At 51.9% G+C, this 24119-nt stretch overlaps 2 protein-coding genes across 2 annotated transcripts in view; one reads left to right on the top strand and one right to left on the bottom strand.

The window, feature by feature from the left end:
- Positions 1-6124: 6124 nt before the first annotated feature.
- On the top strand, positions 6125-13017 carry LOC147102243 (hypermethylated in cancer 1 protein-like). Its single transcript, XM_085964601.1, has 2 exons — positions 6125-6877; positions 8227-13017. Exon 2 carries the CDS (start codon positions 8238-8240, stop codon positions 10038-10040), a length of 1803 nt encoding a protein of 600 aa, XP_085820727.1. The 5' UTR covers positions 6125-6877; positions 8227-8237; the 3' UTR covers positions 10041-13017.
- smg6 (SMG6 nonsense mediated mRNA decay factor) overlaps positions 13015-24119 on the bottom strand; it is a 280547-nt gene continuing 269442 nt past the window's right edge. Inside the window, exons 9-10 of the mRNA XM_085965106.1 lie at positions 18183-18264; positions 13015-14744 (exon numbers count right to left, since the gene is read on the bottom strand). Coding sequence (XP_085821232.1) covers positions 14614-14744; positions 18183-18264 — 213 coding nt within the window. The 3' untranslated portion in view covers positions 13015-14613. The remainder of the gene's footprint in view (positions 14745-18182; positions 18265-24119) is intronic.

The following is a 24119-nucleotide window of genomic DNA, read 5'->3' as shown; positions in this document are numbered from 1 at the left end:
TAGTGAGTGTGTGCCCTGTAGTGAGTGAGTGTGTGCCCTGTAGTGAGTGAGTGTGTGCCCTGTAGTAAGTGTGTGCACTGTAGTGAGTGAGTGTGTGCCCTGTAGTGAGTGTGTGTGTGCCCTGTAGTGTGTGCCCTGTAGTAAGTGTGTGCCCTGTAGTGAGTGAGTGTGTCCCTGTAGTGAGTGAGTGTGTGCCCTGTAGTGAGTGTGTGCCCTGTAGTGAGTGAGTGTGTCCCCTGTAGTGAGTGAGTGTGTGCCCTGTAGTGTGTGCCCTGTAGTAAGTGTGTGCCCTGTAGTGAGTGAGTGTGTCCCCTGTAGTGAGTGAGTGTGTGCCCTGTAGTGAGTGTGTGCCCTGTAGTGAGTGAGTGTGTCCCCTGTAGTGAGTGAGTGTGTGCCCTGTAGTGAGTGAGTGTGAGCCCTGTAGTGAGTGAGTGTGTGCCCTGTAGTGAGTGAGTGTGTGCCCTGTAGTGAGTGAGTGTGTGCCCTGTAGTGAGTGTGAGCCCTGTAGTGAGTGAGTGTGTGCCCTGTAGTGAGAGTGTTGCCCTGTAGTGAGTGAGTGTGTGCCCTGTAGTGAGTGAGTGTGAGCCCTGTAGTGAGTGAGTGTGTGCCCTGTAGTGAGTGAGTGTGTGCCCTGTAGTGAGTGTGTGCCCTGTAGTGAGTGAGTGTGTGCCCTGTAGTGAGTGAGTGTGTGCCCTGTAGTGAGTATGTCCCCTGTAGTGAGTGAGTGTGTGCCCTGTAGTGTGTGCCCTGTAGCGAGTGAGTGTGTGCCCTGTAGTGAGTGAGTGTGTGCCCTGTAGTGAGTATGTCCCCTGTAGTGAGTGAGTGTGTGCCCTGTAGTGTGTGCCCTGTAGCGAGTGAGTGTGTGCCCTGTAGTGAGTGAGTGTGTGCCCTGTAGTGAGTGAGTGTGTGCCCTGTCGTGAGTGTGTGCCCTGTAGTAAGTGTGTGCCCTGTAGTGAGTGAGTGTGTGCCCTGTAGTGAGTGAGTGTGTGCCCTGTAGTGAGTGCGTGTGTGCCCTGTAGTGAGTGCGTGCTCTGTAGTGAGTGAGTGTGTGCCCTGTAGTGAGTGAGTGTGTGCCCTGTAGTGAGTGAGTGTGTGCCCTGTAGTGAGTGAGTGTGTGCCCTGTAGTGAGTGAGTGTGAGCCCTGTAGTGAGTGAGTGTGTGCCCTGTAGTGAGTGAGTGTGTGCCCTGTAGTGAGTGTGTGCCCTGTAGTGAGTGAGTGTGTGCCCTGTAGTGAGTGAGTGCCCTGTAGTGAGTGAGTGTGTGCCCTGTAGTGAGTGTCTGCCCTGTAGTGAGTGAGTGTGTGCCCTGTAGTGAGAGTGTTGCCCTGTAGTGAGTGAGTGTGTGCCCTGTAGTGAGTGAGTGTGAGCCCTGTAGTGAGTGAGTGTGTGCCCTGTAGTGAGTGAGTGTGTGCCCTGTAGTGAGTGTGTGCCCTGTAGTGAGTGAGTGTGTGCCCTGTAGTGAGTGAGTGTGTGCCCTGTAGTGAGTATGTCCCCTGTAGTGAGTGAGTGTGTGCCCTGTAGTGTGTGCCCTGTAGCGAGTGAGTGTGTGCCCTGTAGTGAGTGAGTGTGTGCCCTGTAGTGAGTGAGTGTGTGCCCTGTAGTGAGTGAGTGTGTGCCCTGTCGTGAGTGTGTGCCCTGTAGTGAGTGAGTGTGTGCCCTGTAGTGAGTGAGTGTGTGCCCTGTAGTGAGTGAGTGTGTGCCCTGTAGTGACTGCGTGTGTGCCCTGTAGTGAGTGCGTGCTCTGTAGTGAGTGAGTGTGTGCCCTGTAGTGAGTGAGTGTGTGCCCTGTAGTGAGTGAGTGTGTGCCCTGTAGTGAGTGAGTGTGTCCCCTGTAGTGAGTGAGTGTGTGCCCTGTAGTGTGTGCCCTGTAGCGAGTGAGTGTGTGCCCTGTAGTGAGTGAGTGTGTGCCCTGTAGTGAGTATGTCCCCTGTAGTGAGTGAGTGTGTGCCCTGTAGTGTGTGCCCTGTAGCGAGTGAGTGTGTGCCCTGTAGTGAGTGAGTGTGTGCCCTGTAGTGAGTGAGTGTGTGCCCTGTCGTGAGTGTGTGCCCTGTCGTGAGTGTGTGCCCTGTAGTGAGTGTGTGTTGCCCCGTAGTGAGTGTGTGTTGCCCTGTAGTGAGTGAGTGTTGCCCTGTAGTGAGTGTGTGCCCTGTAGTGAGTGAGTGTGAGCCCTGTAGTGAGTGAGTGTGTTCCCTGTAGTGAGTGTGTTCCCTGTAGTGAGTGTGTGCCCTGTAGTGAGTGAGTGTGTGCCCTGTAGTGAGTGAGTGTGTGCCCTGTAGTGAGTGTGTGTGTGCCCTGTAGTGAGTGCGTGCTCTGTAGTGAGTGAGTGTGTGCCCTGTAGTGAGTGAGTGTGTGCCCTGTAGTGAGTGAGTGTGTGCCCTGTAGTGAGTGAGTGTGTGCCCTGTAGTGAGTGAGTGTGTGCCTTGTAGTGAGTGTGTGCCCTGTAGTGAGTGCGTGTGTGCCCTGTAGTGAGTGCGTGTGTGCCCTGTAGTGAGTGCGTGTGTGCCCTGTAGTGAGTGCGTGTGTGCCCTGTAGTGAGTGAGTGTGCCCTGCAGTGAGTGAGTGTGTGCTCTGTAGTGAGTGAGTGTGTACCCTGTACTGAGTGTGTCCCCTGTAGTGAGTATGTGCCCTGTAGTGAGTGTGTGCACTGTAGTGAGTGAGTGTGTGCCCTGTAGTGAGTGTGTGCCCTGTAGTGAGTGAGTGTGTGCCCTGTAGTGAGTGTGTGCGCTGTTGTGAGTGAGTGTGTGCCCTGTAGTGAGTGTGTGCCCTGTAGTGAGTGAGCGTGTGCCCTGTAGTGAGTGAGTGTGTGCCCTGCAGTGAGTGTGTGCCCTGCAGTGAGTGTGTGCCCTGTAGTGAGTGAGTGTGTGCCCTGTAGTGAGTGAGTGTGTGCCCTGTAGTGAGTGTGTGTCCTGTAGTGTGTGTGCCCTGTAGTGAGTGAGTGTGTGCCCTGTAGTGAGTGAGTGTGTGCCCTGTAGTGAGTGAGTGTGTGCCCTGTAGTGAGTGAGTGTGTGCCCTGTAGTGAGTGAGTGTGTGCCCTGCAGTGAGTGTGTGCCCTGCAGTGAGTGAGTGTGTGTCCTGCAGTGAGTGAGTGTGTGTCCTGCAGTGAGTGTGTGTCCTGTAGTGAGTGTGTGCCCTGTAGTGAGTGTGTGCCCTGCAGTGAGTGAGTGTGTGCCCTGTAGTGAGTGTGTGTGTGCCCTGTAGTGAGAGTGTGCCCTGCAGTGAGTGTGTGCCCTGTAGTGAGTGAGTGTGTGCCCTGTAGTGAGTGTGCGTCCTGTAGAGTGAGTGTGTGCCCTGTAGTGAGTGTGTGCCCTGTAGTGAGTGAGTGTGTGCCCTGTAGTTAGTGTGTGCCCTGTAGTGAGTGAGTGTGTGTCCTGTAGTGAGTGAGTGTGTGCCCTGTAGTGAGTGTGTGCCCTGTAGTGAGTGAGTGTGTGCCCTGCAGTGAGTGTATGCCCTGCAGTGAGTGAGTGTGTGCCCTGTAGTGAGTGTGTGTCCTGTAGTGAGTGAGTGTGTGCCCTGTCGTGAGTGAGTGTGACCTGTAGAGTGAGTGTGTGCTGTGTAGTGAGTGAGTGTGTGCCCTGTAGAGTGAGTGTGTGCCCTGTAGTGAGTGAGTGTGAGCCCTGTATAGTGAGTGTGTGCCCTGTAGTGAGTGAGTGTGAGCCCTGTAGCGTGAGTGTGTGCCCTGTAGTGAGTGAGTGTGTGCTGTGTTGTGAGTGAGTGCCCTGTAGTGAGTGAGTGTGTGCCCTGTAGTGAGTGAGTGTGTGCCCTGTAGTGAGTGTCTGCCCTGTAGAGTGAGTGTGTGCCCTGTAGTGAGTGAGTGTGTGCCCTGTAGTGAGTGAGTGTGTGGCCTCTAGTGAGTGAGTGTGTGCCCTGTTGTGAGTGCGTGTGTGCCCTGTTGTGAGTGCGTGTGTGCCCTGTAGTGAGTGCGTGTGTGCCCTGTTGTGAGTGTGTGTGTGCACTGTAGTGAGTGTGTGCCCTGTTGTGAGTGTGTGTGTGCCCTGTCGTGAGTGAGTGTGTACCCTGTAGTGAGTGAGTGTGTGCCCTGTAGAGTGAGTGTGTGCCCTGTAGAGTGAGTGTGTGCCCTGTCGTGAGTGTGTGCCCTGTCGTGAGTGAGTGTGTGCCCTGCAGTGAGTGTTTGCCCTGTAGTGAGTGAGTGTGTGCCCTGTAGTGAGTGAGTGTGTGCCCTGTCGTGTGTGTGTGCACTGTAGTGAGTGTGTGCCCTGCAGTGAGCGAGTGTGTGCCCTGTAGTGAGTGCGTGTGTGCCCTGTAGTGAGTGTGTGTGTGCCCTGTAGTGAGTGTGTGTGTGCCCTGTTGTGAGTGTGTGTGTGCACTGTAGTGAGTGTGTGCCCTGTTGAGTGTGTGTGTGCACTGTAGTGACTGAGTGTGTGCCCTGTAGTGAGTGAGTGTGTGCCCTGTAGTGAGTGTGTGCCCTGTAGTGAGTGAGTGTGTGCCCTGTAGTGAGTGAGTGTGTGCCCTGTAGTGAGTGAGTGTGTGCCCTGTAGTGAGTGTGTGCCCTGTAGTGAGTGAGTGTGTGCCCTGTAGTTTGGGGTGTTCTGTAGTTTGGGGTGTTCTGTAGTTTGGGGGTGCTCGGTAGTTTGGGGGTGTTCTGTAGTTTGGGGGTGCTCGTTAGTTTGGGGGTGTTCTGTAGTTTGGGGTGCTCTAGTTTGGGGTGTTCTGTAGTTTGGGGTGCTCTGTAGTTTGGGGGTGCTATGTAGTTTGGGGGTGTTCTGTAGTTTGAATGCTCTGTAGTTTGGGGTGTTCTGTAGTTTGGGGTGGTCTGTAGTTTGGGGGTGTGTTCTGTAGTTTGGGGGGGTGCTCTGTAGTTTGGGGTGCTCTGTAGTTTGGGGGTGTGCTCTGTAGTTTGGGGGTGTTCTGTAGTTTGGGGGTGTGCTCTCTAGTTTGGGGGTGTGTTCTGTAGTTTGGGGTGCTCTGTAGTTTGGGGGGTGTTCTGTAGTTTGGGGGGTGTTCTGTAGTTTGGGGTGTTCTGTAGTTTGGGGGTGTGCTCTCTAGTTTGGGGGTGTGTTCTGTAGTTTGGGGTGTTCTGTAGTTTGGGGGGTGTTCTGTAGTTTGGGGGGTGTTCTGTAGTTTGGGGTGTTCTGTAGTTTGGGTGTGTGCTCTGTAGTTTGGGGGGGTGTTCTGTAGTTTGGGGGTGTGTTCTGTAGTTTGGGGTGCTCTGTAGTTTGGGGGTGTGTTCTGTAGTTTGGGGTGCTCTGTAGTTTGGGGGGTGCTCTGTAGTTTGGGGGGGTGTTCTGTAGTTTGGGGGGGTGTTCTGTAGTTTGGGGTGCTCTTTAGTTTGGGGGTGTGTTCTGTAGTTTGGGGTGCTCTGTAGTTTGGGAGGCTGCTCTGTAGTTTGGGGTGCTCTGTAGTTTGGGGGGGGTGCTCTGTAGTTTGGGGTGCTCTGTAGTTTGGGGGGTGCTCTGTAGTTTGGGGTGCTCTGTAGTTTGGGAGGGTGCTTTGTAGTTTGGGGGTGTGCTCTGTAGTTTGGGGGTGTGCGCTCTAGTTTGGGGGGGTGTTCTGTCGTGTGGGGGTGTTCTGTAGTGTGGGGGTGTTCTGTAGTTTGGGGGGTGTTCTGTAGTTTGGGTGTGTGCTCTGTAGTTTGGGGGTGTGCTCTGTAGTTTGGGGTGTGCTCTGTAGTTTGGGGGTGTGCTCTGTAGTTTGGGGGTGTGCTCTGTAGTTTGGGGGTGTGCTCTGTAGTTTGGGGTGCTCTGTAGTTTGGGGGGGTGCTCTGTAGTTTGGGGTGCTCTGTAGTTTGGGGGGGTGCTCTGTAGTTTGGGGGGGTGCTCTGTAGTTTGGGGTGCTCTGTAGTTTGGGGGGGTGCTCTGTAGTTTGGGGTGCTCTGTAGTTTGGGAGGGTGCTCTGTAGTTTGGGGGGTGCTCTGTAGTTTGGGGTGCTCTGTAGTTTGGGAGGGTGCTTTGTAGTTTGGGGGTGTGCTCTGTAGTTTGGGGGTGTGCGCTCTAGTTTGGGGGGGTGTTCTGTCGTGTGGGAGTGTTCTGTAGTGTGGGGGTGTTCTGTAGTTTGGGGTGTGTTCTGTAGTTTGGGTGTGTGCTCTGTAGTTTGGGGTGCTCTGTAGTTTGGGGGTGTGCTTTGTAGTTTGGGGGGGTGCTCTGTAGTTTGGGGGTGTGCTCTGTAGTTTGGGGGGTGCTCTGTAGTTTGGGGTGCTCTGTAGTTTGGGGGTGTGCTCTGTAGTTTGGGGTGCTCTGTAGTTTGGGGGTGTGCTCTGTAGTTTGGGGTGTGCTCTGTAGTTTGGGTGTGTGCTCTGTAGTTTGGGGGTGTGCTCTGTAGTTTGGGTGTGTGCTCTGTAGTTTGGGGGTGTGCTCTGTAGTTTGGGGGGTGTTCTGTAGTTTGTGGGGGTGCTCTGTAGTTTGGGGTGCTCTGTAGTTTGGGGGTGTGCTTTGTAGTTTGGGGTGTGCTCTGTAGTTTGGGGGTGTGCTCTGTAGTTTGGGGGGGTGCTCTGTAGTTTGGGGTGCTCTGTAGTTTGGGGGTGTGCTCTGTAGTTTGGGGTGCTCTGTAGTTTGGGGGTGTGCTCTGTAGTTTGGGTGTGCTCTGTAGTTTGGGGGTGTTCTCGCTATTGCAGTGGAGGTGCCGGCTGCAATATGCCGAGAAGGGAAGTTGTTTTTTAAGGGTTAACGGGCTGTGTGGATGCCGAGCGGGTCCGGTAAATAAAAATAGCAGCTCCTATAAGTGATGTAATTTTTGGAAGTGCCCACAGGGGGTTGTGATGTGACCCCCTCCCCTCCCCCTCGCTGCACCATCTACACTAACATGTATAAGAGGTGGCACCGCGCAGTCTCTGGTCAATCGGGTAGTTTATAATCTGCAAAACTCCAGCGGGCAGGACACCAGTCACCGGCTGGGACTCCCAGGAAATCCGGCCGCGCTTTAAGGTAACTTCGTTTAATCTTTATTTGCAAATATATATATATATAAATGAATAATTTAAAAGGACCTCGTCCTTTTTACCGGATTGTCTGAATCTCCAAGTTCCCCATTGGGGAGATTACAAATGACTGGCTCCCGCACCTGGTGGGTCCCACCGCCCGGCTGTGTCTGTCAGCAGCGACACTGAATGCTTTTCACTCTGCTCAAATCTGGCGTGTACCTAAAGTCAGAATCGAGCGGCGAAAGGGAGTCGCGGGCCCTTTAAGGGGCCCTTCGGCTTCAGACTCGGTCCCTTCCCCAAACTTTATTGAGATCGCGTTTCGGGACTGTCCGATTCACCCACACCGGCTGCTTAAAGCTTAAAGCGGAATTGAGTTTGCGGATCCCTGAATCTGGAGCTGGGCTGGGAGCTGACATCTTACTGAGCGAGTGAGAATGTGGGAGGGGGCATTGTTGGTGTGAGTGAGTTCGTGTGAATGGGGAGCGTGAGTTAGGGTGAGATGGGGAGCGTGAGTTAGGGTGAGTTGGTGTGAGTGAGTTAGGTGTGAGTTGGTGTGAGTGAGTTAGGTGTGAGTTAGGTGTGAGTGAGTTGGGTGTGAGTTGGTGTGAATGAGTTGGGTGTGAGGTGTGAATGAGTTGGTGTGAATGGGTTGGGTGTGAGTGAGTTGGGTGTGAATGAGTTGGGTGTGAGTTGGGTGTGAATGAGCTGGGTGTGAGTTGGGTGTGAATGAGTTGGGTGTGAGTGAGGTGGGAGTGAGTTGGTGTGAATGGGTGTGAGTGAGGTGGGAGTGAGTTGGTGTGAATGAGTTGGGTGTGAGTGAGTTGGTGTGAATGGGTGTGTGAGGTGGGAGTGAGTTGGTGTGAATGGGTGTGAGTGGGTGTGAGTGAGTTGGTATGAATGGGTGTGAGTGAGTTGGTGTGAGTGAGGTGGGAGTGAGTTGGTGTGAATGGGTGTGGGTGAGCTGGGTGTGAGTTGGTGTGAATGGGTGTGGGTGAGCTGGGTGTGAGTTGGTGTGAATGGGTGAGCTGGGTGTGAGTTGGTGTGAATGGGTGTGGGTGAGCTGGGTGTGAGTTGGTGTGAATGGGTGTGGGTGAGCTGGGTGTGAGTTGGTGTGAATGGGTGTGGGTGAGCTGGGTGTGAGTTGGTGTGAATGGGTGTGGGTGAGCTGGGTGTGAGTTGGTGTGAATGGGTGTGGGTGAGCTGGGTGTGAGTTGGTGTGAATGGGTGTGGGTGAGCTGGGTGTGAGTTGGTGTGAATGGGTGTGGGTGAGCTGGGTGTGAGTTGGGTGTTGCGGATTTAGCGGCCGCTTCTTGTGTCTTTCCCCAACTGACTTGTCTTTTGATTGGGCTGAAGGTGGCGAGGTGATGCCGATGCTGGATGCGATGGAGGTGCCCAATCATGCCAGACAGCTCCTGCTGCAGCTGAACAGGCAGCGAACCAAAGGCTTCCTGTGTGATGTGATCATTGTGGTGCAGAATGCTCTCTTCCGGGCTCACAAGAACATCCTGGCCGCCAGCAGTGTCTACTTGAAATCCTTGGTGGTTCACGACAACCTGGTCAACCTGGACCCGGAAATGGTCAGTCCTGGGATATTCCGGACCATCCTGGATTATATCTACACCGGGAGGTTGAACGAGGCCGACCAAGGGAACGAGCAGAACCTCGGAGCTATCCTCGCCGCCGCCAGTTACCTGCAATTGCCGGACCTTGTGGCTCTTTGTAAGAAAAAACTCAAACGCAACGGGACTTATTTCCACATCAGGACAGGGTTCTCATCCTATGGGAAACTCGGGAGGGGGCTGAGGACATCCACGCCCGTTATTCAGTCTTGTTACTCGGTGGCTTCCAGACTCCTGGACAGCCAGTCGCTGCAACAGATGCACACCATAAACACACATTCTGGGGAGCTCTACGCTCCACCTTCTCAGGGTAATCGGGTTCACGCTCAGGGAATGTGCCTCCCAGACCAGCCCTCCCCACAAATGCTGGGCCTGGATCTGTCCAAGAGGAGCCCGCTCGGCCCTTCCCTCCAGCAGGACGATGCGCATTCTGCAGACTCCAGACAGACCAGTCCGCCAACCAATGCCTCTCTCCTCACCAATGGTGCCTCTTACAAGGACCAGCCGCCCGTCCCTGCCCACCAAATGGAAACGGACGAGGCAATGGGTCACGAAAGCAGCGTCTTCAGGAGCAACAATCTGGCGAACGAGACCAAAAGCAGGACTGAGACCCAGGAGGATGTGATGTCAAGGTGGTTAAAGCAGGAGCCATTGAGTCACTTTGTGGAAGCTTGTGAGAGAGAGAAAGGTGCGAAAGGTGAGAGGCAGGAGCGGAAGGTGGAGGTGCTCGCTGGGCCGGGGCAGGGCAGGTACCCGGGCCTGGGCTGCGACGAGGCAGAAGATGAGAAAAGCAGCAGCGAGGACACAAGCAGCGACGAACCTTGTCCCCCAGGAACGATAGACAGGTATCACTGTAGCCACATCAGCTATGAGCCAGAGAACTTTGGGGACAACCTGTACGTGTGCATCCCCTGTGGGAAAGGTTTCCCCAGCTCCGAGCAGCTCAATGCCCATGTGGAGACTCACACGGAGGAAGACCTCTTTCACAAAGAGGTGGCGGAGCAAACCACTCCTTTCCTGGACAAATCCAACCAGAGCCTCGGGGAGATGATCCGGCCATACCGCTGCTCGTCCTGTGAGAAGTCCTACAAGGACCCAGCCACACTCAGGCAACACGAGAAGACCCACTGGCTGACCAGGCCTTACCCCTGCAGCATCTGCGGCAAGAAGTTCACGCAGAGGGGCACCATGACCCGCCACATGCGGAGTCACCTGGGCCTGAAACCCTTCGCCTGTGAAGCCTGTGGGATGCGCTTCACCCGTCAGTACCGACTGACGGAACACATGCGCATCCACTCGGGCGAGAAGCCGTATGAGTGCCAGATCTGTGGGGGCAAATTCGCGCAGCAGCGGAACCTGATCAGCCACATGAAGATGCACACCTCCGACTGCAAACCAAAGATGGACTTCGCCGACAATGTTTACCCTCTGGCCAAGTTCGCCGCCGATCACCTGGGGATAAACCAGGAGAAGGCGGCCGAGATTTTAACTCAATCCGCTCACATGGCCAACGACTCCAAGATGCTGGACTCTTTCTCTCCCCCGTAACTGGCTCAGGACCCTGGGTTTTATTTTAGGGGAGGGGGGGAAGGGGTTAATGAGTTGAACAATTTGCCCAATGACTCCACTTTCAGGCCAGACTGGACTCTGGGGGGGTCTCTGGTTACTCGGGTCCGGGAGACCCCCAACCCTCTGTCCATTGGGCTCCCCCGGGAGTCGCACACCCTCTCCTCTCCCCGGCTGCTTCTGCTAAATGGTATTCCCCGTTAGAGATTGATTCTACCGGGGCCAGAAATAAGGAGCTGAGGGAGAGCGGAGCATGGGCTAGGGGCAGTGAATATTGGGGAGGGAACATCAGAGCAAAGGGGGTTGCCTGAAGCAGGAGAGTGAGGGGTCCCGGGGACTGTGGGGTGAGGGTCCCGCACATGGTGGAGTGAGGGGTCCCGGGGACTGTGGAGTGAGGGGTCCCGGGGACTGTGGGGTGAGGGTCCCGGGGACTGTGGGGTGAGGGTCCCAGGGACTGTGGGGTGAGGGGTCCCGCGGACTGTGGGGTGAGGGGTCCCGCGGACTGTGGGGTCCTGCGGACTGTGGGGTGAGGGTCCCGGGGACTGTGGGGTGAGGGTCCCGGGGACTGTGGAATGAGGGTCCCGGGGACTGTGGGGCGAGGGGTCCCGTGGATAATGGGGGTGAGGGTCCCAGGGACTGTGGGGTGAGGGTCCCGGGGACTGTGGAGTGAGGGTCCCGCGGACTGTGGGGTGAGGGGTCCCGCGGACAATGGGGGTGAGGGTCCCAGGGACTGTGGGGTGAGGGTCCCGGGGACTGTGGGGTCCCGGGGACTGTGGGGTGAGGGGTCCCGGGGACTGTGGGGTGAGGGGTCCCGGGGACTGTGGGGTGAGGGGTCCCGCGGACTGTGGGGTGAGGGTCCCGCGGACTGTGGGGTGAGGGTCCCGCGGACTGTGGTGTGACGGTCCCGCAGACTGTGGGGTGAGGGGTCCCGCGGACTGTGGGGTGAGGTTCCCGCGGACTGTGGGGTGAGGGGTCCCGGGGACTGTGGGGTGAGGGTCCCGGGGACTGTGGGGTCCCGCACACTGTGGGGTGAGGGTCCCGGGGACTGTGGGGTGAGGGCTCCTGGGGACTGTGGGGTGAGGGCTCCTGGGGACTGTGGGGTGAGGGGTCCCGGGGACTGTGGGGTGAGGGGTCCCGGGGACTGTGGGGTGAGGGTCCCGGGGATTGTACCCGCTCACTGTGAATCTAATCTGTCCAGAAACGGGGCCGAGAGCCGCCACTGGGGCCCGGAGATTGGTTTTAAGGTTTGAATTGTTGAACAATCTCAGATCCCAACTCCAGAGAGCGAACCGCACAGAGCCGGGGCTCCCTCTCTCTCCGGCTTCCTCCCACAGCCCTTCAAACGATCACCACTGAGATTCCCAACACTCGCTGTGAGGAGGGAGATTTTTTAAATCGCTTTCACCAGTTACTATATTTTAATAGTCTTTCTGAAAATGTTGGTGTAATTTCTAAACTTTATCCCGCGACAGGAACAGTTGAAGTCCCAATCTCGCTCCCCAGAGAGCCTGTACTCCGGGTCCCGCTCCCCAGAGAGCCTGTACTCCGGGTCCCGCTCCCCAGAGAGCCTGTACTCCGGGTCCTGCTCCCCCAGAGAGCCTGTACTCCGGGTCCCGCTCCCCAGAGAGCCTGTACTCCGGGTCCCGCTCCCCAGAGAGCCTGTACTCCGGGTCCCGCTCCCCAGAGAGCCTGTACTCCGGGTCCTGCTCCCCAGAGAGCCTGTACTCCGGGTCCCGCTCCCCAGAGAGCCTGTACTCCGGGTCCCGCTCCCCAGAGAGTCTGTACTCCGGGTCCCGCTCCCCCAGAGAGCCTGTACTCCGGGTCCCGCTCCCCAGAGAGCCTGTACTCCGGGTCCCGCTCCCGAGAGTCTGTACTCCGGGTCCCGCTCCCCAGAGAGTCTGTACTCCGGGTCCCGCTCCCCCAGAGAGCCTGTACTCCGGGTCCCGCTCCCCCAGAGAGCCTGTACTCCGGGTCCCGCTCCCGAGAGTCTGTACTCCGGGTCCCGCTCCCCAGAGAGCCTGTACTCCGGGTCCCGCTCCCGAGAGTCTGTACTCCGGGTCCCGCTCCCCAGAGAGTCTGTACTCCGGGTCCCGCTCCCCACGCCCGGACTCAACGTCGGGCCCAACAAACTAAGAGCTTTCCAATTGTTACTGTTTAGCCTGAGCTGTGTAACCGGGACAATGCTGAGCGGGTGAGAGCATTTACTCACTGACCCACCAGCGCTGAAATAAGACACACTTCTCACTTTAAAGACAGAAATTAATCTGTCAATCAGACAGTTCTCGGTGAGTTGAAAACAAAATCTGCAGATGCTTTAAGCGGAAGGAGATAAAGTGTGACAAAGTGAGATTGTCCTTCACACACCGCCGGGGAGTTTGCAGAGATGGGGCCGCGCAGCCGGTAAGCAATCCTTAACTAGACACGGGATAAAGTTGGGAATTGCCGGCGCCTGTTATTAAATCACTTATTAAATGCAGTATTTTAGCATGAGATGCAAGTTGCCAGTAATGTTACTTTTGTGTTTTTTGCAGGGATTTGTAAAGATTTCCTATTTTGTAAGGTCTATTGGAGCGGGCTGGGGGAGTTGCATGTCCAATCTCAGCACTGTGTCTGTGAGAGCCGCTCGCTCCTCTCTCTGTAAATTCAGTGTAACCAAAGTCAGTCTGTACAGACACCTACCCAAATATTTTTTTTTTAAAAACAAATTTTAAAAAGCCAAAATACAATTCATAAAGTTGCAATACAAAAACAGTATTTTTATAATTTTTTTGCATTAAAATGAATGTATTTATTGCATGTGTTTGTACCGTGTTTATATTTTAAATCCGTCTGTATAAAGTGCTTCGGTGGGATAGTGTTTCTATAATTGTATTTTTGTAAATGAGCAGACAAAAACATTTTCACCGTGAAACTTGTTTCTATTAAACACCAAATAACAATTAAAACCTTACAGACATGGCTTTTAATCTCCGTTTTATTGGACTGCTAGTTACAGGAACGTGAGTTAGCGGTTACACTCTGCCACTCTCCAAATGGCAGTGTGTGTAGATCCCATCCAGGAGAGGTGCTGGCAGCAGCTTGCAGCACTGGGCAATGGCTACTTCAAACTAACTGGCTACTTACAGCAGAGCCACACAACATGCTAAAATATTTTACACACACACCTGCTAAATTATATGGAACTCACTCCCACTGCACTAAAACCAAAGGCTTCCTCTAGTCTATAAAGCCCACAAAACACTAAATAAAGGCAAATCCAGGCACCTGGCTACGCTTTACCCAAACAGAACCACCTAAGACTATTTAAAAAAAACACAATGAAAAACAAGTTCTGAAATGTCTAAAATAAACCAACTTTTGAAATTTCTTTGTTCCTTAAAAGGGACGGAATCCGCAGCATCAGGTACAGACTCTCCCAGTCGAAATCTCACTGAGCCCTGTGTGTTTCTGTTCACAAAGTTGAGTAGCTGCCCCGGCTACTTGATAGCTTGGCAGGGACGCGGGATTAGGAAGCACCAGGTATCTCAATCATTGGCCCTGTGGTGTAACTGAACCTCGCTCTGACCCAGCCTCCTCTAACTGGCAGGATTCTCGCCAACTCCACCAAATGCCAAAGGTCTTGGGCATCGAGCAGCATGTGAAAGGGCAGCTTGTACGATACCAGCTCACGTCGGAGCAGCTCATATAACACACTCGCTGCCCTGTGCCTGACTCACCAGATTACAGTCCAACACATCGGGCAGCTAGTAAACCACTGAAATAAAACAAGCCTTCCATTTTAATCTGGTAACTCTACAATCTCCATCATACAAAGACCGAGTGGATTAAGAACACACTATCAACCTGACGATAGGCTGCTGCAAGGCCAATTAAACAGCACCTTTATCTGCACTCGTGTGACTGGGCCTTAACACGACCGTTAAAAGTTGCCTTGAGTTTAGGCTAACCTTACTCTGTGGCCCTTTTCCAAGGCCATGCGAGGTTCCTTTTATTGTAAATTATTTAAACTTTTGTTTTTTTTGTGAAATTCCTCCTGCCAAAAAAATGACATCACAGAACCAGCAGCGAATCAAATCATCAAAGCCTGGGCCCCCTCCCCTCCGCCTCTGATGTGACAAAGATTCAGGGTGGAGGTGGGTTTACAGACGTGTGCCAGGCACAGCAGAGCGGATCATTCCATCTCTGTCACAAAACAATCCACACGCTAATGAAATAACCCCACCGGGGAAGAGTCCCTTCCTTCCATGGGTTAAGGAAGCTCCCTCTCACTAACCTGCATCTGGACGCTCACCTGGCAGTTCACTCTATTAACCCACTGTGACTAGCTTGCTCCTAAAAAGACCCATCGAGACGTCTCATCTCAAGACCTGCCTCTTCAGCTTGCTTGTTTTTGTTTTCTTGGTAACCAATCACAATCTTCTACTGCATATTGATTCTCGTCATCTCTTAAAGTTAGCTTTTTAATGGAGGGGTGGGTTGCCATGGTCGAGCTCTGGGGCTCTCGACGACGCTCGCTGGAATCCAGAGGATGAGAGTTTTTCCCCGCTCCGTCTCTTCATCCCACCTTGGCCCACTTCAGAAACACTGGGATGGCTCTAACTGGCACATTGCGAGTCAGGGCCTTCACCCTCATATTCCGGTCATCTGTCAGCAGCACAACATCACGGCGCAGGCGAATGGGCTCATCTGGGGGAAGAGAAAAGGGCCGTCAGGTCACACACCCCGAACACACAGCCTGTCTAACAGGGACAAAACCCAACAAACTGCTAACACAGTACATGGTGCGGGGTCTGTATGGTGCAGTGCCTCCATGGTGCACTGGGCGGTATCTGTTATTGTACTGTGCAGTGATTGCATGGTGCACTGTAGTGTCGCCACAATGCATTGTACAATGTCTGTACGGTGCAGTGTATGTTGTCTTTACAATGTCTGTACAGTGCAGTGTATGGCGTCTGTACAATGTTTGTACGGTGCAGTGTATGGCGTCTGTACAATGTTTGTACGGTGCAGTGTATGGTGTCTGTACAATGTCTGTACGGTGCAGTGTATGGTGTCTGTACAATGCAGTGTATGGTGTCTGTACAATGTCTGTACGGTGCAGTGTATGGTGTCTGTACAATGTTTGTACGGTGCAGTGTATGGTGTCTGTACAATGTCTGTACGGTGCAGTGTATGGTGTCTGTACAATGCAGTGTATGGTGTCTGTACAATGTCTGTACGGTGCAGTGTATGGTGTCTGTACAATGTTTGTACGGTGCAGTGTATGGTGTCTGTACAATGTCTGTACGGTGCAGTGTATGGTGTCTGTACAATGTCTGTACGGTGCAGTGTATGGTGTCTGTACAATGTCTGTACGGTGCAGTGTATGGTGTCTGTACAATGTCTGTACGGTGCAGTGTATGGTGTCTGTACAATGTCTGTACGGTGCAGTGTATGGTGCCTGTACAATGTCTGTACGGTGCAGTGTATGGTGTCTGTACAATGTCTGTACGGTGCAGTGTATGGTGTCTGTACAATGTCTGTACGGTGCAGTGTATGGTGTCTGTACAATGTCTGTACGGTGCAGTGTATGGTGTCTGTACAATGTCTGTATGGTGCAGTGTATGGTGTCTGTACAATGTTTGTACGGTGCAGTGTATGGTGTCTATGCGGTGCATTGTACGATACATTGGGCAGTGTCTCCACCGTGCACTGTGGCGTGAGATGTGCTTCAATCACCTTCAGGCTAAACTGAAACAATATAGTGTAGGAATGCACCTGAACAGATCACATTCTGTTCCCTCATTGGACCAAATAGGATGTGATCTGTGATGTGCTGTTTAATTAGTTGTATATAGTGAGGTTGTTTTGTGCTTGTGGAGTTTTCCTCCACTTGGTGTCAGGGTCATGCACTGCTCAATCAAGGGCTGTTCAGGCAAAAATCCCTCAACGTTGTCCTGTGCACTGAACATCAACTTCAGAAACCTTTCCCCAAATGCACCAGAGTGTTTCACACACACACTGTTTTTGAAATCGTGCATCAGCAAGAGGAACCGTTAGCAGAAGGGAAAGGAAGAAAAATCAGCGGGTGAGGGCAAGACAAAACTAATAAAACTGGCCAATTTGTTGCAAACCCTGACCATCACCTGTACACTATCTCCAGATCTTTTTCCAGAGTGAGGTCAGCCAGGGGTCAATTAAAACTTGTTGAATTAACCCACACTGCAATGATTGAGATGGTTCTGACGCGGCACGCTAGTGTAACAGGGTAGGGCGACATGCTACAGTACCAGGGTAGGGCGACACGCTAGTGTACCAGGGTAGGGCGACACGCTAGTGTACCAGGGTAGGGTGACACGCTAGTGTAACAGGGTAGGGCGACACGCTAGTGTAACAGGGTAGGGTGACACGCTAGTGTACCAGGGTAGGGCGACACGCTACTGTACCAGGGTAGGCGACACACTAGTGTACCAGGGTAGGGCGACACACTAGTGTAACGGTAGGGCAACACGCTACTGTACCAGGGTAGGGCGACACGCTACTGTACCAGGGTAAGGCGACACGCTACTGTACCAGGGTAGGGCGACACGCTAGTGTACCAGGGTAGGGCGACACGCTAGTGTAACAGGGTAGGGCGACACGCTAGTGTAACAGGGTAGGGCGACACGCTACTGTACCAGGGTAGGGCGACATGCTAGTGTAACAGGGTAGGGCGACACGCTAGTGTACCAGGGTAGGGCAGCACGCTAGTGTACCAGGGTAGGGTGACACGCTAGTGTACCAGGGTAGGGCGACACGCTAGTGTAACAGGGTAGAGCAACACGCTACTGTACCAGGGTAGGGCAACACGCTACTGTACCAGGGTAGGGCGACACGCTAGTGTACCAGGGTAGGGCGACACGCTAGTGTACCAGGGTAGGGCGACACGCTAGTGTAACAGGGTAAGGCGACACGCTAGTGTACCAGGGTAGGGCGACACGCTAGTGTACCAGGGTAGGGCAACACGCTAGTGTACCAGGGTAGGGCGACACGCTAGTGTAACACTGCTGCAGCTTTGCAAATGTGACTTTATACAGGGGATCCTGATCTTAAGCAGGTGGCCTGAAGACAAGGAGCTGACAGGGTGGGAAGAGGGGGCAAGTGTCACCTTAGTCCCAGTGAGTGGCTGAAAGTAGCATTGTGAATGGTCAAGCTTTACATATTCTCAGTCACAGAACATCTTGCTCTTCATGGGAAGAAAATACCTGTAACTTCGGGAAAAACAACCAAAATTAGACAAGGTTGAAGGTCCATTGTGTGGTATATCACCAATAATAGATTGTGCAGAAGTTCTGCCAACTCCATTTCCATCCCCTGCTCGGCTACACAGGCACTGAGAGCGCTGGGGGAGCAATTAACACGACCTCAGGACGTCCCAAAGCGCTTTACAGCCAATGAAGTACTTTTGAAGTGTAGTCACTGGCATTATGTAGGAAACGTGGCAGCCAACTTGCGCACAGCAAGATCCCACAAACAGCAATGTGATAATGACCAGATCATCTGTTTTAGTGATGTTGGTTGTGGGATAAATATTGGCCCCAGGACACCGGGGAGAACTCCCCTGCTCTTCTTCGAAATAGCGGCCATGGGATCTTTTATGTCCACCGGAGAGAGCAGACGGGGCCTCAGTTTAACGCCTCATCCAAAAGACGGCACCTCTGACAGTGCAGCGCTCCCTCAGTAACTGCACTGGAGTGTCAGCCTGGATTATGTACTCAAGTCTCTAGAGTGGGGCTGGAACCCACCTTCTTCTGACTCAGAGGCGAGGGTGCTATTGCTGAGCTAAGGTTAATATCAGGCATTTGTTGCACTCCTCTTCTTCCCCCTCTATCGTTTAACCAAAGGACTGTGGAATAACAGAACTTGACTGCAGAGCTGAGCATTGAAACACTTGTCCCCAGTCTACCATTCTGTGGTACTGTAGATGTACAGACATCCCTTAAATATACAGGGGCAGACTGGCACTTGCGCTGGAGGTGGTCACTCTCCCGACACGGTCAAAGCTGCTGCTGGAGTCACCAAATCATTGCCATACCCACACACAAACAAATAACCCCCGACTGTAACCCATACGTGAGCAGCTTGGACTGGGGAGATCTCAGATACCTTTGTGCACTGGCATGAAGTCCTTGGCCTTGTCCTTGCAGTAATGAAGGCAGCACGAGAGAATCAAGTCATCATTGTTACCCTGTCGGAGACAGAAGTAAAAACAGATCAGGACTCGGCAGCTTCACACAAAGTAAGCAGCGAGAAACGGCCCATCGAACACATTCCACCCAGAGCCCACCTCTAGTTATTCCATCATGGATTCTCTCCCTCCCGTTTAAAGGGCACGAACCTCCCTTCTAACAGCCTGTGTGTGTGCAGGGAGGTGCAGTGAATGGGGCCAGAGTGGCTGTGTTTGTGACAGAAGTTTCACTAATTCAGAACAATCAAGCCCAGCCCCCTTGGTGTACTGACTAGAGAATTATTTGAAGGTTTTGCCTTCAAATTCTCCCCTCTCCCAAGGTGCTGACGTTTGTCAGGACACAGCTCTGGGGGGTCTCAGATGCTTTCTGTTTCAACAGCACAAACTTGCATTTACAAAGCACCTTCAATGTAAAATGGCCTAAGAGATTTCACAGCAACGTAAAGGAAAACAGGCGTCGAGCCAAAGGAGGAGAGATTAGGAACACTCACCAAAAACCCGGTCAAAGAGGTGGGCTTTAATGAGCATCTTAAAGGAGAGGGAGAGGAGAGGCAGAAGGGTTTGAGGAAGAAATTCCAGAGAATGTGGCCCAGATGAATGAAGGCAAGGCTGCCAATGGTGGGGTGACAAAAGGGGGGGGGGGGGGTGTGGTGTGGTGAGGGTGCACAAGAGGCAAGAGTCTGAGGGAGAGACAGTTCAAGGGAGGGGGTTGTAGGGCTACAGAAATAGGAAGGGGCAAAGCATGAAACAACTTAAAGATAAGAATGATCATTTTGAATTTCAAGCATTGGGGCCCAAGGAGCCAACGCAGAGAGGTAAACGAGGACAAGGGGGATGGACGAGCAGGACGTGGTGCTGGACAGGAATAAAGCAGCAGAGTTTTGGACAAGTTGGAGTTGATGAAAAGGGGAAAATGGGAATAAAGACCTAAAACTACTGAGTTCCCAATCCCGGCCATGTTGGTGCTAGGCTGTCCCAAGTCAGGTCCAGATGCCTCCCACACAGAGGGAGCAGCTTTTGCCCAGAATGCTATTGGTGAGGTCTTGGACTGAGAAAACAGAGTCTCAGACTGGCTTTTAATAAGTCAACTCGGTCATGGACATTTCAGCTCACTTCCTGAAATCAGACTCTCCCTGATGGACAGGCACATCGAGTTCAAACAAACACCACTAATCCTCAACATTCATTAAAACAAAGACAAACCCCAGCTGACTGAGGGACAGAATGTCAGCAGGCATTTCGACCGTTCCTGCCCACACACATCTTCCAGCAGAGGTCACTAGGTAGAGATGAGGAGTGGGAAACTGGGATGATTTGTTCCCCTTCCTAACCCCAATGGGGAGGAAACTAGAGAAGGAGCTCAGTTTATTGTTTATAGCTCCCGGTGCAGGGTGTTGGGCGCTTGCACAGGGTGTCAGCACGGGCATTGGGCATCGGGGCTGGCATTGGGCGCAGGGCGTTTCTGTGAAGACTGCAAGCCCCGCCTCAGGAGATGTGAAGTGAAGCAGATGTTGGATGCGCCTCGGTGTAATGTACTAAGCGAGCGGGAGTGCAGGCTTACACCCATTCTCCACACTCCTGAAGGATATCATCATGTTACTAGGAGAGAGTGTGGAGCAGAGTCCAGATATTGTCCACGTGGAGGGAAACATCAGAGGCAGAGCCACCCCTGGAGCTGACACTGCCTACCTCCTAAAGACATTCGAGGGGGCCTGAGCAAGTTGTCCAGCTGCCATCTGATGCTTTGATGAACAAGAAAAGGTCAGGGAGAAGGATACCTTGGAGAGGAAACCTTACCTCAAAAAAGGAGATCTAAGTTTTCAGCGAATTAAGTTACACTGAAACTACAAGTCCTCAATGACATCATCTACCCATAGATCTTAGCAGGAAGCGAGGTCACGACAGTCCACATGGCCCCAATATGTGACTACAGGAGCCTCCGAGCCCAGCAATAAACAGTTGGTGATTAAGCAGAGGAGGAGGGAATAATGTAATGATGGGAATGACATAATCACCACCATTTAGCACCATCTGACCGCGGGTCCAGGTTTAATACAGAAAGCTGTGTCTGGTGACCGAGAGGAGAAATCATTTCCCTGCTGTAAATTTTGTATTTCTTCACTAGTTTCTGTGAAACGAGCCTGCGATGAGTCACACTCCTGCCTGCAGCTGGCAGTGGGTGGTCTGCAAACCTCTCTTTGGCAGCTGTGCCTTTTTTCTTTGCCCCTGAGACTTGCAGGAATTTCTGAAGCTCTCTCACGTTGGCCGGGCTCCACTGCAAGGACCGCTACCTGATCAGCTGTTGTGCTATTCTCACTACACCTCTAAAGCTGCCACAGAGACTGGGCACAGCTCAAGGGAATCATTATCCATTGGACAATGCTCAGACCATTATCTCCAAGAAGTTGTGCAGCAAATGACATCCAGACTCCACTTCCTTTTATGTGATGACTGTGAATCACCAGAGCAGAAATGCTCTCTGGATTTTGGCCCACTGGGACACACAGTCCAAATGCCCAAGATCCCCCTTCATAACGAGACTTTCATTATTGCTGGTTTGGATTTAAACCCAGATCCCAGATGTCAAAGGACGATGCTTTAACTCACTCACTTTAGAATCATAGAATCTTACAGCACAGGAGGCTGCCATTCGGCCCATCGTGCCTATGCCGGCTCTTTGAAAGAACAATCCAATTTAGTACCACACGCCAGCTTGTTCCCCATAACGCTGTAAATTGGTCCTCTTCAAGTACATGTCCAATTGCCCGTTGAAAGTTCCTATGGAATCTGATTCACACCCTTTCAGGCAATGCGTTCCAGATCATAACAGTCCTCTTGTGAAAAACACTCTCATTTCCCCTCTAGCTCTTTTGCCAATTATTTTAAATCTATGACCTCTGGTTACCGACCCATTTGCCAAAGGAAACAGTTTCTCCCTACTTGCTCTATCAAAACCCCTCTTAATTTTCATTACCTCTATTAGGTCTCCCCTTACCCTTCTCTGATCTAAGACGAACAATCCCAGCTTCTCCAACCTCCCCACATAACTGAAGTCCCTCATCCCTGGTATTAGGCTGGTAAACCTCCTCTGCACCCTCTCTAAGGCCTCGACATCCTTCCTGAAGTGCGGTGCTCAGAATTGTACGCAATACTCCAGCTGAGGCCCAACCAGTGATTTTTAAAGGTTTAGCATGACTTCCTTGTTTTTGTATTCAACGTTCCTATTTACAAAGCCAAGTATCCCATACACTTTTTTAACCACCTCATCAACTTGCCCTGCACCTTCAAAGATTTGTGAATATGCACCCCCAGGTCCCTCTGCTCTTGCACCGCCTCAAAATAGTACCATTTAGATTATACTGCCTCTCCATGTTGTTTCTCCCAAAGTGCCTCACTTCATACTTATCTGCATTAAACTGCATCTGCCACGTGTCTGCCCATTTCACCAGTCTGTCTATGTCATCCTGAAGTCTGCTACGATCCTGCTCACTATTTACTACTTTGCCAAGTTTTGCATCTTCCGCAAACTCTGAAACTGGTCTTCCTATGCCCAAGTCCAGATCATTTACATCTATGCCAGTCGTAGAGGGGGCAAAGGGACAGTGAGTGCTTTTTCAATATTTCAAGTGTGAGGTGGTACATTTTGGTAACAAGAATAAGGAAGCCACAGACACCTTGGATAGTAAGAATCAAAATGAGGTAGAGGAGCAAAGGGGTCTAGGGGTACAGATACACAAATCAGCAAAAGTAGCAACACAGGTTAAGAAGGTCATAAAAAAAGCAAACTAGACACTGAGGTTCATTTCTAGAGAGGCAGAGCTATCCAGCCTAGTCCCACTTTCCAGCTCTTGGTCTGTAGCCCTGTAGGTTACGGCACTTCAAGTGCCTGTCCAAGTAAAAGTCACTGGGGTATTGTGTACAATTCTGGGCACCACACTTTAGGAAGGAGGTCAAGGTCTTGGAGAGGTATACTGGGACGATACCAGAAGTGGAGGACTTCAGTTATGTGGAGAAGTTGGGAAAATCCAAGTTATGTTAAACTTGTACAGTTCATTAATGTACCGTGCACAGTTCTGGTCTCCATATTATAAAAAGGATATGGAGACACAGAAGGTGCAAAAAAGATTTACAAGGATGTTACCAGAACTGAGAGGTTATAACTATCAGGAAAGATTGAATAGGCTGTGGTTATTTTCTTGAGGAAAAAAAGGCTGAGGGGTGACCTGAGGTGCGGTGCCTAAAACTGAACGCAGTGCTCCAGATGGACTCTGACCAATGCTCTGCACAACTGAAGCATCACTTCCTCCCCTTTGTATTCCAGCCCCCTTGAAATAAAAGGCCAACATTCCATTAGCTTTTTTGATTGCTTTCTGTACATGAAGCTTTTAGTGATTTATGTACCTGGACACCCAAATCTCTTTGCTCCTACACAGTTCCTGGTCGTCTGCCATCAAGAAAAATTCCGATTTATCTTTCTTGAATCCAAAGAGGATGACCTCACACTTCCCCGCATTGAACTCCATCTGCCACAGTTTTGCCCACTCACTTAATCTGTCTATGTCCCTTTGTTACTTCCTGCTCCAGCTACACAACTTATCGTGCCTCCTAACTTAGTGTTATCTACAAACTTCGATATAAAACTCTCTATTCCTTCATCTGTCATTGATGCATATGGTGAAAAGCTGAGGCCCCAGTACTGATACCTGGGGAACACCACTTGTCACAGCCTGTCAATCAGAGTGCATTCCCTTCATCCCTACTCTGTCTCCTACCTCCCAACCAATCACTGACCAGGTCCCTCCCAGCTCCCACGGACGGGTGACCCGTGCCAGTCCTGACCCAGCTCCCACTGATTGTGCATCATTGATATAATATTTGACGTCTTCCATATTGTCCAGTGATAACAGTCCCTATCTCTGTAACCTCCTACAACCCTCCGAGATCTCTGTGCTCCTCCAATTCTGGCCTCTTGTGCACTCCGATTTCCATCGCTCCACCATTGGCGGCTGTGCCTTCAGCTGCTTGGGCCCTAAGATCTGGAATTCCCTGCCTAAACCTCTCCGCCTCTCTGTCCCCCTTTAAGACCCTCCTGAAAACCTACCTCTTTGACCAAGCTTTTGGTCGCCTGTCCTAATCTCTCATGATGCGGTTCAGTATCACATTTTGTTTGATAACGCTCCTGTGAAGTGACGTTTTACTATGTAAAAGGCGCTATATAAATGCAAGTGGTTGTTGTTATTGACACTAAAGGAATGTGATTACTTTGCTCAGAATCTAGTACCTGTCCCTCAATATGATTATAAGCATGTTTTTAGGTGGGAGCTGGTTAAAGGCGATATTAAATACTTTACATAATAATGATTCCCAACAGTGACAAATGTTTAGGACCGTACTGTGAGTATGGTATTGTCTCTTGGGGTCTTAATGTTCTACAACACAGGATATAAACCACTCTGCAAAACATTTATTAAATTGCCTTTTTTGTGCATTTGTGACAGGTAAGGCTTGAATGTGTGACAGTCAGCAGGGCAGCAGACTGCTTGGAGCTTCGTGAAATGGGGAATGGTGGCTGGCACTGGCGAGAGCCATGGCACATTTCAGTATTTCCTTTCCGGCTCGCTATCCACTAGCCTACAGCGCCAGGTAAGTGCTGTGCAACATCACAAAACACACGGATAGAAAAAGTACGGGGAAGTGCTTCAGCAGCCAACTGTCCAATCCAAACACAGCATTGTAATAAAGCCCACATGTTGCAGATTAAGGCAATGTGGGTCTGTAACTACTTCAGAACATCATCCAGATTGGATTTCGGACTTTCCTGCAGGTGTTCTTGTTCCACCTGCATCTAATTTAAA

This window comes from Somniosus microcephalus, chromosome 22 (genome assembly GCF_052327205.1).
Source record: "Somniosus microcephalus isolate GS21.2 chromosome 22, FLI_Smic_1.0, whole genome shotgun sequence".
Classification (NCBI taxonomy): Eukaryota; Metazoa; Chordata; class Chondrichthyes; order Squaliformes; family Somniosidae; genus Somniosus; species Somniosus microcephalus.
The sequence above is the reverse complement of the archived record's forward strand: the minus strand, read 5'-3'. Positions and strand labels throughout refer to the sequence as shown.

What these genes read in the sequence shown, in the direction of transcription:
- LOC147102243 (XM_085964601.1), top strand. Translation starts at nt 8,238, where the DNA reads ATGCCGATGCTGGATGCGATGGAGGTGCCCAATCATGCCAGACAGCTC.